Below are 19,718 nucleotides of genomic sequence, written 5' to 3' on the forward strand. Positions count from 1 at the left end.
CGGGAGCTCACCCCGCGGTTTAAACCGCTGCATCACTGGGGGCTCCTTATCTATATCTATACATACCTCAATTGAACTGTAAAAAAGGAAAATGTACATATTTAACAGATCTACCTGAAGTGTAGGTATATACCATCTTCTGATATCAAATCTTGTTTTCCAATTTTGTATCATTATGTTCATCGTCACATAGTACAGAGTTTCACTTTACTGTAGTGGTTTTGAATGTCATCATAGATTGCTAGTACAAATTCATCAACATTTTGCTAAACCAGGGCCAGAGTTTTAGTTTTGCCTTTGCGAATTCTGTGTGAATTATACAATGGATGAGAGGACCTGATTTCCACTCCCTAGGCTTTTTTCACGCAGCCCCTGGGGCTGTGCCGTTTCGTCACAAGTTGCTGTTGAAAGGGAAGGTGCTTTGTGGTGCCCGCACACCTTCCCCTCTTCTCCCATCATATGGTGGGGGTGGGACAAGGCGCCCTGGCCCTGTCCTCATCAGATGGGAGAAAGGGCAGCAGTGCACACTGCCTCGTTGCCTTTTCCCCATCATATGGGGAAAAGGGGAGAAAAACACTTTCCTCCATGTGATGGAGGAGGAAGCATCTTGCGACACTTCTCCACTTTGGGAGGAATGTGGGCAGGGCCTGCCGAGCGTGGCCTGATGATGCTTGGCATGCCCCATCCAGGCCCGGCCAAAACTGCAAAAATGGGGTTGAAAAACCACCATGTTAAGAAGTCCTTTAATAAAATGTAGGTCTGTTTGTTGAATATTTTTGTGTGTCTTGTTATGTGTAACTTAATAAGCCTTCTTCTATCTGATTTACTCTCTCTCCTATTATTTTCTTGTCCCATCCTCAGTGCTCATAATGAAATGGTCTATTATAGAGCATCTTAAACTGTGGATCCTGACCCCAAATGGGGTTCCCTTAGCTCACGATGAGGTTGCAAAAGGCTTCACTCCCCCCCCTCCTCCCAAGTAATAGTGGCAGTAGCGGGAGCCCAGCTCATGCTTCTAAGGGAAGGGCAGCCAGCCACATGGAGGAGGAAGAATGAGGACAGGCAAAGGAGGAATGTAAGGGTGAAGGAGAAGGAGAAGAGGGAACCTTGCCAACCTCTCCAACCATTTACTGCCCTTCCTTCTCCCCAACTGCACCTTTGCCTGAAGGCAATCTGATTTTTTTGTTTGCACCTTAATCTTCCTACAGAGTTTGCCTTGCAAAAGGGTGGGCCCTCTGTATCCACTGATTCAGCCATCCACAGCTTGAAGATCTATATCTCTCAAATCTTGCCTTTGCCATTTTATATAAGGGATATCATTTTACTACATTCTTGTATATCACGAGATTTGGGTATGCATGGATTTTGGTATCCACTATGGGTTTTGGAGCCAAATCCTGGCAGATACTGAGTGGCCGGCCACTGTATTTTACTTAAGTGGTTTGATTTTTATGTACTTGCAAGTTAGGCATGCCCTAATTGTTATTTCTGTGGTACAATTGGTCCTCTATATCCATGGATTTAACCATCCAAAATTCAGAAAAGGTTGGATTTGTATATCTATTTCATATATTTAGATACCCCAGGGTCACATAAGAATTTATTGGGCAAAAAGAGGTCTCAAGTTTAAAATGTTTAAGAAGCCCTGGGCTCATAAATCCTGTGTGAATTATACAATTAATGAGAGGCTCCTAAATTAAAAGGATCCATGTCATAAAACATCTACCAATAAACCCGCCTCTCTGTTTTAGTTGAAGCCTGAACTTTTTTCCCCATTACATTGATGTTGTCATATGGATAGCTATGCATACTGTATTTTGACAATCAGTGTTTCCTCTTGTAATGTTAATTATCATATTCCTATTACAAAAAAGTAATCGGATGTACCTTATCAACGTTGAAAATCGGAAAATGTGAATTGTAGTATGCATCATCAACACATATCCAAGGTTAATTTGGTCTCCAATAAGGAATGACACAACATATTTTTTTCGATACTGTACCATTATCTGGGTGAAGGCCACAAGTGGGTGCTTGAGAGAGAAGGATAATCCATTTTATGGAAGGGGATGAATTGAAGGAGGAAAATATTTTCCCCTGTTTTCACTAGTTATTTCCCCTCCCCCCATTTCATAAACGAGAGTTGTTTCCATGATGGGGACATGGGTGGGGGGAATAACAGGAAAACAAGGAGAAATGGTTTTACTCCTTCAATCCACCCTCCACCTCCATAAAATGGACTATCCCCCTCTCTCTATCCCCCCCCCCCCCCCCGTGTGGCCTCCACCCAGATAATGAAAGAGTATATTTTTTTCTATGAATGTACAATAGCCATAGCTTGTCCAGTTATACATAAACACATGCAATGGGTCAGTGTTCTACAAAGTTGCAGAGGAGGACGCATTGTATTTGTGAAAAGTTTATATTTGCATAGTTTGCATTTATATTTAATACATCATTATCATCATTACGGTAATGTTATTAATATGGGATAAAATCACACTTATTAAAGAAAAGTATTTATACTGCTGGCATGCATAGCTATTGTGTGGGCTCATTTTATTATTTATAAAAATTACTCAGTGGTTAGTATCAGTACTGATGCTACTTTAGAATAAACATGATGCTACTGTAGAATAAACATGGGTAGTAGGAAATGGGAGTGGTATGTATGTGTGTGGATGAAACCAGTGTATGTAGATGAGACCCCTACAAAAATATTGCTCCTGAAACTAGAGCAATTGGTGATGAAATGAAATTAACTGGTTTATGATACTTTTTTGTTTGGAATCTCTATTTAACATATCCCTTTCCTTGCTCAGAGTTGGAAATATAGGCATATGCCCTCTTATCCTCCTCAAAAATCCCAATTCCTAAAGGCATGTTGAAGAAAGCTGTCACATCTCATCCCCTGTAAGTCATTAAAAACTAGCACTGTTGAAATTCAAAATCACGTAGTTGCAAAATCAAAAGTACATTTGAAATAGCTAAATATATAACAGGGCCTGACTTGGATTAAATTTATATTCCAAATTGATGCCAACTGTGTACCTGTGTTGTATGCATTTCCAAGCCCTGTCATTCTGCATCCATAGTTTTTATTGGTGTCATGCTAACATAGGAATTGTGTAACCCCCTCAGTGTTGTTAAACTGCAGCTCCCAGTATAGCTAAAGGTGAGCAATGCAGGGAGACAGAGTTCTACAGAAGTTCTGGAAGGCCACACTATTCCCACCCATGTTCAAATCCTTTAGATTCAGAAGGCAATTTAAAAAGATCTACAGTGTTCCCTCACTTATCGCAGGGGTTACGTTCCAGGACCACCTGCAATAAGTGAAAATACGCAAAGTAGGGACGCTATATTTATTTTAATATTTATATATTATTTTAGTAGTTACTAGCAGTGTCCGGCCACGCGTTGCTGTGGCATTGTCTGGTGGTGTTGGTGAGAACTTGTTGAGGTAGTGGTATTGAATGTCTGCTGTATGGTTGTCTTTATGTTTAGTATGCATTTGGTTGTTTGTGTACTGTGAAAGTGGTGAGGGTAGAGGGGGGTCTATGTCCCTGTGTAGTATTGTATAGTATTTATACGTTGTCCATGTGTTGTGAATGCTTGGGTTGTGTCCTGTTGCATAGTAGAAAGGGTTGGGCTGGATGGCCCTTAGGGATCTCTCCAAACTCTTGGATTGTATGCTTCTATCATCATTATCATCATCATCATCACCTTCATCATCATTATTATGTAGAGGCTGGATGGCCATCTGTCAGGAGTGCTTGGATTGTGTCCTCCTGCATGGTAGAAGGAAGTTGATCTGGGTGATCCTTAGGGGTCACTTCAAACCTTAGGATTGTATGTTGTTGTTGTTGTTGTTGTTGTTATTAGTAGTAGTATTAGTATTGAGAGGCTGAGTGTCCATTTGTTGGGAGTGCTTGGATTGTATCGTCCAATGGCAGAGTTGGGTTGGACTGGATGGCCTTTAGGGGTCTCTCCTAACTGTGTGATGCTATGATTCGATGTGTATTATTACTGTGTAGATCCTGGATGGCCATCTGTCAGGAGTGCTTGGTTTGTGTTGTCCTGCATGGTAAAAGGAATTTGAACTGGATGATTCTTAGGGGTGTCTCCTAACTTTATGATTGTACGATATTCTTCTTCTTCTTATTCTTATTCTTATACTTATTGAGAGGCTGGCTGACCATCTGTTGGGAGTGCTTGGATTGTATCGTCCAATGGCAGAATTGGGTTGGACTGGATTACCACAGTAATTATTTAATATTACAGTAGAATCTCACTTATCCAACATTCGTTTATCCAGTGTTCTGGATTATCCAATGCAGTCTGCCTTTTAGTAGTCAGTGTTTTTGTAGTCAATGTTTTAAATTCATTTTGATATTTTGGTGCTAAATTTGTAAATACAGTAGAGTCTCACTTATCCAACATAAACGGGCCAGCAGAACGTTGGATAAGCGAATATGTTGGATAATAAGGAGGGATTAAGGAAAAGCCTATTACACATCAAATTAAGCACTAAAACATAATGTTTAACAACAAATTTGACAGAAAAAGTAGTTCAATACGCAGTAATGCTATGTAGTAATTACTGTATTTACAAATTTAGCACCAAAATATCACGATGTATTGAAAACATTGACTATAAAAATGCGTTGGATAATCCAGAACGTTGGATACGTGAGTGTTGGATAAGTGAGACTCTACTGTACAGTAATTACAACATAGCATTACTGCCTATTGAACTACTTTTTCTGTCAAATTTGTTGCATATGTTGCATATGCATGATGTTTGGTGCTTAATCATTACCTAATTTGATGTTTAATCGGCTTTTCCTGAATCCCTTCTTATTATCCAACATATTCACTTATCCAATGTTCTGCCGGCCTGTTTATGTTGGATAAGTGAGACTCTACTGTATATTTATAATCTTATATTATCTGCTTAGAACTGGATTATATGAGGCCCCTTCTACACAGCTGTATAAAATGCACACTGAAGTGAATTATCTGGCAGTGTGGAGTCAAGATAATCCAGTTCAAAGCAGATAATATAAGATTATAAATGGGTAATACAGCTGTGTGAAGGGCCTTGAGTCTACACTGCCATATAATCCAGTTACAATTAGATAATCTGTATCTTATAGGCAGTGTGGAAGAGGCCTGAGGCCTAGCTGTGCCTGTCCCCTGGGCTGAGTAGGTTGCTAGGAGACCAAGTGGGCAGAGTTTAGCCTTGTAACTGGCAGCAATTGGATAAAAACCAATTATTGCTCTCCCTCTAATTAGGACTTTATTTTTCTTTTCTTTTTGTTGTATGAATGTAGAGGCATGGATGAGGGGTTGTGTTGCCAAGTTTAGTGTTTCTGGGATGTGTAGGTTTGTTGTTTTGTCCTAGGCCGAATTTTTTTAATCCTTTTATATATATATAGATACACTATTTTAAGTCTTTATCAACTAATCGTGTGTTGATAAATTGCCTTCTCCTCCCGTTGCCGTATTTTGTACAAGCCAATTTTATGAAATTTGGTAATGGTCACACACAAAAAACATCAGTTTAAAATAATATAGAATTTTGATGTTAACTTTCTAACTCTGTGAGCCAGTTAAAATTAAGACAGGGTCGATTTGCTCATCATTGCTAAATGCTTAGGTTACCCGGGAGGTTTGTTTTTGTTGTTGTTGCTGCTGCTGTTGTTTGCCTTCAAATTGCTTGTCACTTAAGGCACTCCTATCATGAGGTTTTCTTGGCAAGATTTGTTCAGGGAAGTTTTCCTTTGCCTTCCTCTGAGACTAAAAGTATGTTACATGCCCAAGGTCACCCATGGCTTTTCATGGCTAATCAAGAATTCAAATCCTGATCTTGAGAGTTATAGTCCAGCACTCAAACTGCTACACCACACAATGCCTCTCTACTCAAGCAGGTACACCTAGATCATTAGGTTTTATTTGGTTTCCCAGAGCCTACCTTGAAACCTTTGATTCTGACCATCTCCACACGTGGACCTGTTTTAAGTTGTTCTCGGTAGACTACATAGTTCTGGAATTGTTCATTTTAAGAGTTGACAAATTTCACCTGCGAGTGAAGTGAAACTCCGAATTTCTAAATCCTCAATTTCATGATACTGTTTCTCATTTGTTTTAGTGATTTATGAGCTTGATACTCGGGTTCTGTATTTTAAGGAATTTGGACGGAGACTTCTGCTTGATAGCCCATCCCTTTTGTTGAGTCATTCTCACCTAAACTTTTAACATGCAAATGATAAATATTAATATAATTGTATTTTTCCTATGTGAGAACCTTTTTAATGTACTGCATGTACTCACAAGAATAGCATTTTTTTCAGGCCTGGGAATGTGAAAGGACAGTTGCATATCCCCCAGGTACAGCATTTGCTTTGCAATGTCTTCATGTTAGTTCAGCTAAAGGACTTGAGTTCCATTACTTCACATTACAGTAGAGTCTCACTTATCCAACATAAACGGGCCGGCAGAACGTTGGATAAGCAAATATGTTGGATAATCAGGAGAGATTAAGAAAATGCCTATTAAACATCAAAATAGGTTATGATTTTACAAATTAAGAACCAAAACATCATGTTGTACAACAAATTTGACAGAAAAAGTAGTTCAATACGCAGTAATGTTATGTTGTAATTACTGTATTTACAAAATTAGCACCAAAATATCATGTTATATTGAAAACATTGACTACAAAAATGCGTTGGATAATCCAGAACATTGGATAAGTGAGACTCTACTGTATTTTAAACTGTGGATTAGCAGCAGTGCAAGGAGAAAAAATAGCAAAAAGCTGCTGGTGGTAGAAAGATTATTATAATTTAGCTCCATTAGTTGGAGTTGCAGGCATGAACATGTTCTCTCAGTAATTCTGAATTGTAGCATTATTACAATTAATTAATTGTGTCTCTGTTGCTAAATATTAGACTAAATTTAATGAATAAAGAATCCCTAATTTACAGTAGTTTGATTTCATATTTTTAACTGTATGTACAATGCAGATTCCTTGAGCAGTGGCCTCTCTATTTTATATTTTAATCAATGCATTAAAAAGTCCAACAAAAAAGAGAATCTGGAGTTATTAGTGAGACCTTTTTACACTCTTCTGTTCATATAAGACGTTTGTTTTGCAAATGGTGTGATGCTCTTGTATTTTTCACAAAATCACAAGAAATCTGATCCAGACCAAGGGCCCTATTTTTGAACTATTTATATGTGCCAGTGTGAGATGTACACTACGTAGTGCTTGTGTTAACAGTGTTGTAAGCCACAGTAGGAATGCCCATGCAGGCTCTGCAAGAATATGTGTGGATACTTATAGTAAGAAAGCCACAGTCCCAAGTATGGAGCAGGCAAAAAAACGCAGAGTATTCCAACATTGAAAGTAAGGAACAGCGTGCTATATCCCGCCCTATTACATGCTGTGGAATATGGGGGTGCCCATAAACTTTCTCTAAGTAATCTATCAGCTTTCGCCCAGAGAAACACAGACCATTGAATACACATACATGGGATAGTACACTCTTCAAACAGAGTGGAGGGAACATTTCCTCCCCGTTTCTGCTAGTAGGTCTCCTCATGGAGACCTGCAAACTTCTCTCTGACTTGTGAGCAATAGATCATATACAAACCCAAGGTTTCTTTTTGGGGGGAGGGGCAACATTTTTACTTAAAAGACTCCAGATTAAAGCTCCCATCAATTATGAATGATGAGTAAGAATTTGTTATGTAAAGTTATGATCTGTATGATCAAACATTTGCATATGTAGGTGAGGAGAAAGGTGTTTATATATAACATGGTTCATGAGGGTGTGTTCTTTTCCTCCTTGGTGGGGATAATTTAGTTATTTACATATGCGAATACTATTAGGATAAACATTGATATAACAAAATGTATTATATGTTTTGCAAAATTGTATACTGTATGTTACCGTGATGTCAAATCTTTTTCTTTTGTAATATGGCAAATTCTGTAAACTCTGTTTTTGAAACAGTAAGAAAAGGAAGGCCTATTAGAGACAACAAAACGTATTCCCCAGGAAGAGACTGAAATGTTATACAAGGGTTACTTGCAAAGTAAGTCCCGCTGAATTCAGCGGAGCTTCATTTCAAGGAAACATGTACTGAATAGGACTGTAAGCCTTTCTCTTTGTAAATTGTCTACTTCCTCCCCTAGGACAGAGAGTATATATATTCATTTAGTCCTGACTAGCTTTATTGTCACGAAATTGTTAGTGCATCTTTAACACGTTTTAAAGGAATTTGGCTAATCAAAAGGTAAAATCACAAAATTGATTATATACAAGCTGTATCATGGTTCCTTTCCTCAAAGTTGACCTCGGCTTTTGTGATCGAGGTATCTCTCCTTTTATATATATATATATATATATATATATATATATATATATATATAAAATCTCTGTTTAAAAGTATGCATTTTAGGTTAAGAAACTGAAGACGATTTCTTTGTCTTACTTCTGGACTACAGAGGTTGAGATAAAAAAGAATTCCTGCTTTAAAAGTCACACATGGCTGTAATTTAAGATTTTTTTTTAACATCCTTGTCCATAACAGTTGAAAGAAACCTTCAATGAAAGTTTATTAACTAGACTAGTGCCTGAGGCTATAAAGGTTCATTTATTACCAGTTTCTTGGCTGTTTTTCTTCTTCTATTTTTCGGCTAAACTCCTAGCGTAAGATAATACTTCACAAAATTAAACCTTTGACCTTCTGTAGAGTTAAGTCGCCTTTGATTAGATAAAGTAACAATTTATAGTCCGGCTTGAGGTTGCACATGAAATGAATAATGCAAGAGACTGAAAGAGAACTGCGAATCTATTGCTTTTGAAGAGATGACTGTTAAAAAACAACAACTCCACTCTTAATTGAATTGTTTTGATTCAATATGCACATCTGAGATATTTCAGACTCTTCATAGAAAATGTGGTCATTATTTTTTGGCATCTGTTTATTATATATAGTTTAATACTGATTGTCCTAAGAGTGGCGAGGGCACTTGCTTACTTTTTTTAAAAACCGAAGGATATTATGTGACTAAATCTTAACAGTGATTTGAAAGGAAAGCAGATTGTTATAAAATATACTTTAAACCAATTAATTACATTCCACAGGAAGTAGCATTGAAATTCCATTGAGATTAGTAAGAGGAAACAGTAATGCCCTTTTCATTTCAGTATGATTTTAAAATGCTAGTTTTCTCCTTTGAAAAAAATCTTTGAGGAAAGCCATGGCTGAAGTGAAATCTTGGGGCTTAAAAATGTGTTTCCTCTTCTGTAATCTGTTACGTTAGATTTCCATGAGAGAAAAATCCCCCCAAATTAACAATAATTGTTCTAATGACGATGATGATAGAATGTATTTCATTTTGTTAGCATATATTGTATATGCTCTATCAAACCAGAGTGCACTTTTCAAGGTTTTTTAGTTTCATTGTTGTGATTTAACCTTCCTTTTAAAAACTTGGATGTAATCTAAGAGATAATGCAACCACTTTATTCATTGGGTTGGACCCAGGCCTAATCATGTTTGGAGTATATCCATTTGAAATCTAAGGGTTTCACGGAAATCAACTAATTTGAATTACATATTTTAGTCATGATTAACACAGGACTACTTTAAATGTGACATGTCTAGATCCAGAACAATGAACTCTTGTGAACCTCTAGCTTCCAAAGATTTAAAAATCAGAATGTTATTTCTGTCTTTAGGAAGCAACCCTATAACACCATACCTAAGTAAGTGTTACAGAATACAGTGATAATGACTTTCAAACACAGGCAGTCCTCAGGTTACAAACATACAACTTACAAATGACTCTTAGTTAAGAATGAAGGTGAGACAACAGGAAGTGAGAGAAATCTACCCCTAGTAAAGGAAATTCAGTCCTGGAAAAGGTATCTCCACTGAAACTTTCTCACCAATCCTTGTTTCCACAGCAAGCCACATTTTTCAAAATCCAATTCTCACAGGGACAGAAAGTGAGGTGGAATCTTCTGAACAGGGACACAGACAGTAAAACAAACACCATATGGGTGTTAACCCTTCCCAATTCTCTCTAAAACTTGTGTGTGTGTGTGTGTGTGTGTAGTTGGAGTTACACTTAAAATGTACCTGTTCTGACTTACAAAGAAATTCAACTTAAGAACCTATCTTGTTCTAAAATTTTGTAAACAATTGACAAACTATCATTTTCCAAACTTCATAAATTTCCTAGATGTGTGTAAATTATTGTTTGGGTCAGCACTATGGTTTTTTTTCATGTCAGGAGCAACTTGAGTCACTTCTGGAGTGAGAGAATTGGCCGTCTGCAAGGACGTTGCTCAGGGGACGCCCGGATGTTTTGATGTTTTTACCATCCTTGTGGAAGGCTTCTCTCATGTTCCCGCATGGAGCTGGAGCTGATAGAGGGAGCTCATCCGAACTCTCCCCGGGTGGGATTCGAACCTGGCAGCTTTCAGGTCAGCAACCCAACCTTCAAGACACAAGGCTTTAGTCCACTGGATTTGTTAAAGTAGTGCATTTGCTGTTTTTCGCCCCTCCTTGTCTTTAGCTCTGTTAAGACCTGAGACCTCGCTAAGACTTGAAGAAATTTGAATTGAGTTATAATTCAAGCTCACCGAGCTCTTACAAGACACCTTGAACAGACTTTTCCCAATGAGTCTATAGGAACTGTCAGCAGTAGGGAAGATTACTTCAGAGCCACAATTGTTGAATTGAACTTTACTTTTTTGATGTTTTGCTTTTTGAATTAAATTGTTGGACAAGATTAATTGCACACAGTGAGAGCTTTAAATGAATAGCTGTGTTAAAGCATTAAACTTCTAAGTATGTCACATGGGGTAGAAGCTGGGAGGTTTAATGAATAAATGTATTTAATGCATAAACTGTCTAAGCTAATTTTTTAATTCCTTTACCAACCATCTTTACTGAAGAAAACGCACACACACACACACACACACCACCCTGCACGTTATTCATCGTTCAGTGGTGGTTGAAGCAATTGCATATTCCTGTGTCTTGCTAATCTTCTGGTTCCTCAGAAGTAAACAATAGATTTCATAAATTAAAAATATGCGCTTCTGAACATGCTTCTAAAGATAAAAAACAAGGCTGTAAACATTTATGACTGAAACAAACTAGATTGTTCAACTACTGCCATGATGTATCATGTATATCAATATGGCACTGATATCAGTTAGAATGCAAACAAGGTTTTAAATGATGTGCCCCTTCATTTCAGCTGGAGAATCCACTTTACGCCATCTGCCTATCAGATGGTTAGGAACCAGGACTGCGTATTAATGCCACATGTTCGATTTTTCCTCCCTCTTGTAATGGTTAGATTCATATTGCTAATAGCTGTGCAGGAGCACTGTCGATGAAATTTGTGTGACGCTGGAGTGATGAGATATTTATAAAGTGGCCTGTCTCACTGAATAATCAGCAGGAAGAATGCCAGACATAAACAGCTTATCAATTTCAGAATATTAATGATAACCACTGCCAGTAACTGTAATAGGCTGACTTTTTGACACATTTTTTTTTACATTTTGGGGTATCAAATAACTAGCAGCAAACAACAAATACTTGGTGTTACTCTGTGTGTGTGTGTGTGTGTGTGTGTGTTATAATTGCTTTTGTAGATTGACTGTTTTCATCTAACATTTTTAATGGCAGCTAGCGTAATTTTTCCAAATGGCTTTGGGAACATGAAACGAATAAGCACGATAAACATTTGGAATGAGGCTATGTGATAGTTCACATCCTAACCTTTGTGTATTCTAGTGAGTCTCCGTGGTATAACCACAGAATGATAGCTTTTCCATTCCTAGGTGGGTGGTTTTGATCACAAATACTAGATTATTGTGAGTCCAAAGCTTCTGTTGCTTAAAGCAATGTCTTCCAGACAAAGCAGTGTTGTAGATCAGTACAATTTAGGAGACCTCTGCAATTCTTGGTCTGATGATTTGCTAGAGCAGAGTGCCAGAGATCTTTCACATACTACATAGAAAAGCTATGTATTGGCTTATGTTTAAGCTGGTTGGGGAATATATTTATGTACAAAGCTCAAACTCATTTTGGAAAGATTTGGCAGCAAATGAAACATTTGTCCTTGCCAGGAAATGTCCTGTCCCTTAGAGCAAGGGTCTCATCCCCTGATTTCTTTCTCCCAGTGACAGAAAAAACTGAAGCATCCATGTCATTCCCTTCTACCTCAAAGCTGGTGAGGGTCCATAAAACCACACAAGTTTCCTTTCACTCTGTGACAGGTGCAGAACAACTGGCCATGCTGGCTGTGGGATTCTGGGAACTGTTATCTGACAAAGTACAGGTTGAACCTCCCTTCCTTGGAAACCCAAAATTTGAAAATCTCCCAAACCTGAAACTTTGCCACTAGCTGCCTTCTCCCATCTTCAAAAGGGCAGTTTTGGCACTCCTGCTTGTTTGCAACTGATCTTCAGTCACTGTCATGTCTCATACACAGCACAAGTAGAGAGTAAACAAGATGCAAGGCTCAAGAAAGACTGAGGATCTATGAAATGGTGGGAATTGAAGCACTAATCCAGGGGAAATCCATACCTTTCCAGCCTCTCTTTCTTTCTAGTCTCACAAATACAATACATGCAATGAGACTTATTTCCCAAAATCCAAAAAAATAAATCACTTTTAGTCTCAAGTGTTTTGGATAAGGGACACTCACCCTGTACTTTTTCCATGTTCTGATGCCAAGATAACTGTCTACGACTCCACAATTCCTTTCCATTTCAAAGATGTTGAGAAGAGGTGAAATACATTGGCTTTACCTGCCTTTGCACCTAATGGATGCTGGGAATTCCAGATAAAGGTTTTTTTTTTTTTTACTGCCATCCTTCATTTTTGTAGCTGGCAAAGGCTGGGAGATGTACATTGAGTTTATCTGCCATGTTGCTTGAGCTCCATCTGTTTTTGAGAAATGTCTTTCTCAAGGTCAGATCCGGAGAGGAGAGGCCAGTTGCACCCACTAAGTAGAGGGATAAAACAAACACAGGTTTCTCTACTCATGCTTGGAATGGGCGTCATCTTACTACTGTTTTGGAAAGTAACGGCATCTTGTCACTGCCATGCTGAGGGTGCTGAGCAAAACTGTCAAACTTTTAAAAAGTGAAAAGATGGGGTATGAATATATAAATTAATAAGGCATTTTTATGCAAGTTCAGACAGGTGTCAAGGCATAAGCAAATAAGTAAGTAATTGAAGTTGGGTAGTAAATTTGTGGCACAATTCTGTATTCCATTTCATTCTTTGTGAAAATACACGATACAAAGTGGTTTTTTAAAAATAAAATAACAAAATATTATTCCAAATCATTAATTTGCTCTTTACATTCTTCCTGCTTAGACCTCCAAGATATGTTTCATTTATGACAGCAAGAAGGTTGTTATCTAACTAAATGATACAGTATTGTTAGCTGTACTTTCCAGAGTATGCTTCAAAACAGGAATACTTTGCTTTACTGTGTGAATAGAGTGCACACTCACTTTTCAAACTGGGAATCCATGGATCCACCTATTTCCCTCACCAAATATTGGCTACCATAAACTTTCATAAGGAGCTTGCTATCTTTTCCTGGTGTTTTGGTTTGATCAGTATTTTGGATCCAAGCCATTTTTTGAGAGTGAGGGAATCCTATTTATTTCTAGGAGCCAAGAAGACATATTCAGGACTTTCCATTCCATGGCAAATCTTCTAAATTGCCAGAAAAAGCATTTCTCAATAGTTGGGCTGAGATGTGAGATTCAATACAGCTCAATTGTTCCCTTTGGAAATGAAACCTAACAATATCCCTTAACAGTATGAGAAGATTCTTTGAATCCTAAACATAATATAGGCATTTCTCCATACTTTTTTTTCACTAAAGCTAATACATACCAGTCTAAACAAGATTCTTACAATGTATGCAGCAGTAATTTGGGATCTAGCACCACTACAGATCTAGAATATGAACACAACCCATCTGATGGGACATTTCTAGCACTTCCTCTGTTAGGGATCTATGTGTTTCGACATGGAATAGGACTTCAATATCCAAAACAGACCTTTGTTACTGGATGGCTAAACAAACAAAAGGCTGTATCCAAATTTAATCACACATTTAGAAAACGTATGAAATTGTTTATTATTAGGAGCCATTGGTTTCAATGATTATGCTTCAAAGTATGACTGCTTTGATACTAATAAGGTACAAGAACAACATAAAACAACAGCCTTACTGACAAGCATTAGAAGGACAAAAAAAACACCTTTCTCATTTCATTTCTTCAAGATTCTGTGACTGGAGATGATGTAAGAATATCAATGCAGATGGAAAGTTGGTGGAAGTTATGATTTCATTAGTTCAATTCCTGTCTCTTTTTAGGTCTGACAGCTGCTGCAGCAGCGGCAGCAGCTGCCACCAATGCAGCCATTGCAGAAGCAATGAAGGTGAAAAAAATTAAATTAGAAGCTATGTCGAACTATCATGCCAGTAATAATCAGCATGGAGCAGAATCTGAGAATGGCGATCTGAATTCTAGTGTGGGTAAGTTTCCATCAAGAGAATTCTTACATTTAAACATATATATATATATATATATATATACAGTGTGTGCGCGCGTGTGTGTGTATATATGCATATACATATACAAATGCATTTACATACATAGTAGCAGCACTGATTCTTACACTTTAATGATAAGTGCCTGTTGAACTGTCTTTTTCTTTTTTACATTCCTTTCATCCAAATTTTACATGATTTCCACTATTACACTTTTGCTTCGATTGTACGAAGCATTACTTTTGCAGATGATTTCTTGCAGTATCAGTGTAGTATGTTTTTGTTTGTCTGTTTAAGAAACCCGAACATTTGAATGCTTTGTTTCCAAGGAAAGTGTCAAATCAGAGTACTGCCCTGTCCTACTACAAGTGTTCACTTTAGAATAACAGCCCATTCTAGCCAAGTGAGAAAGAAAAGAAAAATATGAATTCAAAGTCATTTTTGTCTCATTCACCTTTAACTTGTCCCATGAAACCAAACTGTATAGCTTTATTAGTAGAAGGAAAAAGAGCTCATAATTGCATGTCTAGTACTAAAAGAACATATAAAATAAAGTTTGGAACCATTGTAATACATAGGTACCTTTCTAAATGGAAGCTCTTCTCCCCTGCATCTATATAACACATTTCGAGACATTAGCAACACTTTTGTTTCATAGGATGCAGGACTGACATGATGTGTTTATGCATGTAGCCAATTTGTTTTGCTAAAATATACTTAAAACGACAGTAGCTTTTAAGGTCATTCCATTGTAATGGCTCCCTTCTGTTCCTTGAGATAAATGTAGTGAGTGAACTGAAAGCTCAGTTTTAGTACTGTTAACTATTGTACATGGCAGAGGTCGCATAGACATAAAACAGACATGACAATCTAATATATTCCTCTTTTTCTATTCTGCAAATTTTTGAGGTTATTCTTAAGGTTGACAACTTGACAACTTTTTTGTTCTGAATCTTCCTGTACATATTTATTATTTAACTCGTAGCCAAGAACAAAAGGAACAAATGTGCACATGTCAGCAGATTCTGAGGACAGTTTTCCCTTCACATTTCTGTTAATGTTTCAGCAATTGTGGTGCAGGAGGCGAAGTGTTACAGGTATATTTAGAGAAGCTGTTTCAGGGAAGGTAAAGGGAGCTATGTCCAAAGTGGTGGTGTGGTTGTCAGCAAAAATGGTCTCAAAAGAGGGGCAAGAGCTGTGCAAGAAACACAGCTCCAGAACATATTTCAAGGGAGAGAAGAGGTAGCAGAAAATGACACCCAAATACTGTCTTATTTTTCAACTATTAGGGAAAAATGCATGAACAATGCCTTGTGTTTTTAACTTACAATGTGATAAAAGTAAAATAGTTGATTACAAAGTACAGGGTTAAAGATGAAATGTCCTGCTAATAATGAGTCACATTTCCTGGTTCAATTGTAAGCATTTGGAAATTTTCTTCCATATTTTAAAAAATAGAACTATGTAATATGTGTGTTTTATCTATTTTTTTTATAAATCAGTTTTACACATACAAACTAAATCTAAAATACTATTAGTCCACTAACAATGCTGATATGGAGAACTAAGACAAAAGGCAGCAAACATAAGTAAGGGGAGAACTCTTAAATGTCCTTAATCCCCACCTGGTCATTAGCTTTTGTGACAGGTTTGCAGTTGGGTACTGATGCCTTTTGATTTTGTTCCCTATTGTATCATGCTGTGTGAAAGAGGTGTTGATTTGGCTGGGTGACCAACAAAATCTTAGTGCAAGAATGCCTTTTCCTTTACCAACAGTTTCAGACACAATGAGTAGAGATGTCTCATATAAGGTAATGTGGTGGGGATCTTTGTGTCACTGGCTTCTGATTTCAAGACTGTTGGACCAGAGATACTTTCATACGAATGCCCACAAACTAAGGCATTCTCTGCGCTCCCTCCTCTCCATAAGGACTGCCTTACAATGCAGTCCTTATGGAGATTTTTTAGCTTCCTGTTGGAACTGTCACTACTTCTAGGTCTGTTCATGAGTGGACAGGGGTCACCGATCCTTGGAGCACGCATTTCCATAATTTTGGGCAGGTCATCTGTTCTGTGTCTTCTAACAACTTCCAATCTTGATGAAAGTGGGAGCAGGGAATGGGCATTGATGAGATGTTTTATGGCAGATCTATATTGTGAGTTGCCTTGGCTATAAAGTGCATACTTTACTTACATAAGACGGCAGACCACTTACCAAAATGCTTGGTTTAGATGGGCCCCAAATATGACTTTGAGCAAGTACATCACCCATATGTAGGAATACAGATTGAAGAAGTCCACTTTCAGCTTAGCAGCTTGCTTTTATTAAAATAATGTAAATTGATAAAATTGAGGTCACAATAAATGCTATTGAACAATGCCTTCAGGGTTGCTGTCAATACTTAAGGCTTCAAGGTTTTACTGTAATTGTTTCATCCCATCTTCTCATGCTTTAAACACCTCAGACCCCAGTAATTCTACGTGCTTCCTCACAATCAGCATTTTCTTTTCTTTCTTTTTTTTAATGTCTGGTAGTGTTTTGTCTGTGTCAGGAAGTTTGGGATAAAATCATTTCTATGTCCGATATAGTTATTCCATACCTCTCCCCCAATGCCCTATGAATAAAAAACTAATAGAACTAAATCAATCATTATTTGACAATGAGACTAACTACCCATTGTCATAGTAAACAAAAGGGACAATAGGAGAACCATTATTCTTTAGGGTGACAATGACATTTGCCTTTACTGTATGCCAAATTCAGCTGTGTGAAGAACCAAGAGCAAGCTGATTTAATTGTGGGATAATATGTCTGGATATCTTAGTTATAGTTTGTGTTTAAGGCCATGTTGGGATTTAATTTATCCAAATTGGTTATTGCAAGCATGAAACTGGTATAAGAATTATTGGCTAACATAAAATATATATATTGTACTTTTTTGCCTACAAATAGATCTTAAAATACACATATTTGCATAGAGGTTTGTTTTCTTATATTATGACCAAGGAAATGGAAACCTGTACTTTGATTGAAACAGGTACTCTGCCACTAAACCTGCCTTTCCGTTTTCATATCAAAATTCTGCCTCTTATCTTTCTCTCTAATTTTCTCTGTAAAAGATTCATATAGGGGAATGTTGCATAAATAGAAACAATTCTTGTCATTAAAAAAACATTTTAAAATATTTTGATGCCATATTTAACTAATGAAACTTTCTAACTTTTAGATGAACATGAAGAAGACTGGTTCTTTCCCCCCGTCTATGCATTTGAGTCTATACTGGAGGTGGGGGATGTTTCTCTCATGGTCTTCATACAGCCTACTAAGACTGTTAGTATCATTGTAGTTATGAACACATCTTAGAAGTCATTCCTTTATGAAATGGCAACCTTCAAATCCCCTGAGTCCACCAAAGAGAGTCAAAAATCATCTGCCTTGTGTCTTTAACCAAAAGACCAAGAGTTCTTTCAAAAGCTCGGCTGTTTCCTGTGTTATTCTCAAATTATTCTCCCTTTTGTATTTTAATCTTTTATGTCTGTGCTCAGTGCATGCATACATTCTATTTTATCTATGTAGCTATATATCTATCATTTGGGTGGCAGAGAGCACAATTGTGGGTGCTCTAAAAATAGCACCAGCAAAATGCTATACTAAACAATGAAAATTACATTAATATCAAATATTACATTGCTTCCTTATTTTTATGTAGCCATAATCTTGCAGGATCCTACCTTCTAGTGAACTAGAAATCTGCACAGAAGTCTGAATATAGCATTAGCAAAATGTATGCTTATAATTCTTGTTCTCTTCTTTCCACAACAGTTGGATTCTTTTCATTTAATATTTACTTGCTAAGATGAGATGCTAGTCTGCATGGTGATAAACAGTCTAGTACTGGCATCTGAAGGTGACCTGTCAGTTCATATGGACAAATCTCCTGCTTACTGAAATGTACAAAATAAATCATTAAAGCAGGCAGGTGCTCATTCCCAGTTTTAAATCACCATAGATTTATGATTTGAATTAATGCTTCATTTGGTCATAGAAATAGATGCTGAGACAAATGATATGCAGTGGCTGGAGCTTCCATACTGTAGCCATCCTAATATTGATTACTGAGATGTCTTTGCAATCTCTTGTTTATATCAAGCACTGTCTTGTGACAGGTTGGCTGATACCAGCTATACTGCAGATAAGAAGGAAAAATGTCCTGGATTCTTTTTAGTGGCAACTTCTCACAGAGCACAGAGTAGAGATAAATTATTTTTGACTGGGTTGTTTAAAGTAAAAGCTACATAACGTAGCCTTCAAAAATTGTTTCATTTGTAACACTGTGATTTTAAAACAGGATTGTTTTTCAAAGAACAAGGTCACATTTAAATGAGCTTGAAAGTGTTTTATTTTTGTAATTATATTTTAATAGAAAAGCCACTTCTACCATTATACTTCTCTGTTAAAACAAGTTATCTAGAAAGAGAAGTGTACAGAGGCACATTTTTCAGCTCATATTTCCTTTGCTCAACCTTTCAGGAGGGGTCCTGATTAAATAAGAATAAAATACCCTGCATGGACTCAGGATTAACTGGGGGAAGGAGGACTGATCGTGTTGCATCTTTTTCCTTTTGGTATTTTAGTAGTATAACTCTTTGATTATTATTTTTGATCTCAGTTATAAAATTGGTGACTTTCAGAGAAAAAAAATTATAGAACATTTAAATCCCATGTAAAGATTCGTAGTTGGTCCCCAAGAGCTCAAAATTGTTGCTAAGCTATCAAAGAAAAAAAAGGATGTTTCTAGGGAGTTGTCCTAGGGCCCTTCGAGACAGGCCTTTAATGTGGGACCCATCTCACTTTTACCGGAGATGTCCAAATGATATCTCGAGTAAAAGCAAATTTATGTGGAGTAAACCAGATTTTACCAGCTTACTCTGCATTAATTAAAATCCTGGTAACATTCAGACTGTAAGCTAAGGTCTGAGTTCTGCCAGCTGCTTGATCCTGTATGGATTCACTCTTGGGACCATGTCACACAATTTTGGGGCTCAATCTACATAGTCATTTTGGACTTTTGAGATCCTGGAACCCAAAGGTGCGAGA

General features: G+C 37.3%; 1 protein-coding gene across 6 annotated transcripts in view; it reads left to right on the forward strand.

Moving 5' to 3' along the window:
* Positions 1-19,718, forward strand: part of dach1 (dachshund family transcription factor 1) — a 399,470-nt gene that overhangs the window by 181,862 nt on the left and 197,890 nt on the right. For 5 of the 6 annotated variants that reach the window (XM_008106857.3, XM_062975577.1, XM_062975579.1 and 2 more), the window contains exon 3: positions 14,444-14,605. The exons of the other annotated variant lie outside the window; for it this stretch is intronic. In XM_008106857.3, coding sequence (XP_008105064.2) covers positions 14,444-14,605 — 162 coding nt within the window. The remainder of the gene's footprint in view (positions 1-14,443; positions 14,606-19,718) is intronic. 6 annotated transcript variants of the gene reach the window in all.

Source organism: Anolis carolinensis, chromosome 3 (genome assembly GCF_035594765.1).
Source record: "Anolis carolinensis isolate JA03-04 chromosome 3, rAnoCar3.1.pri, whole genome shotgun sequence".
NCBI classification, from domain to species: domain Eukaryota; kingdom Metazoa; phylum Chordata; class Lepidosauria; order Squamata; family Dactyloidae; genus Anolis; species Anolis carolinensis.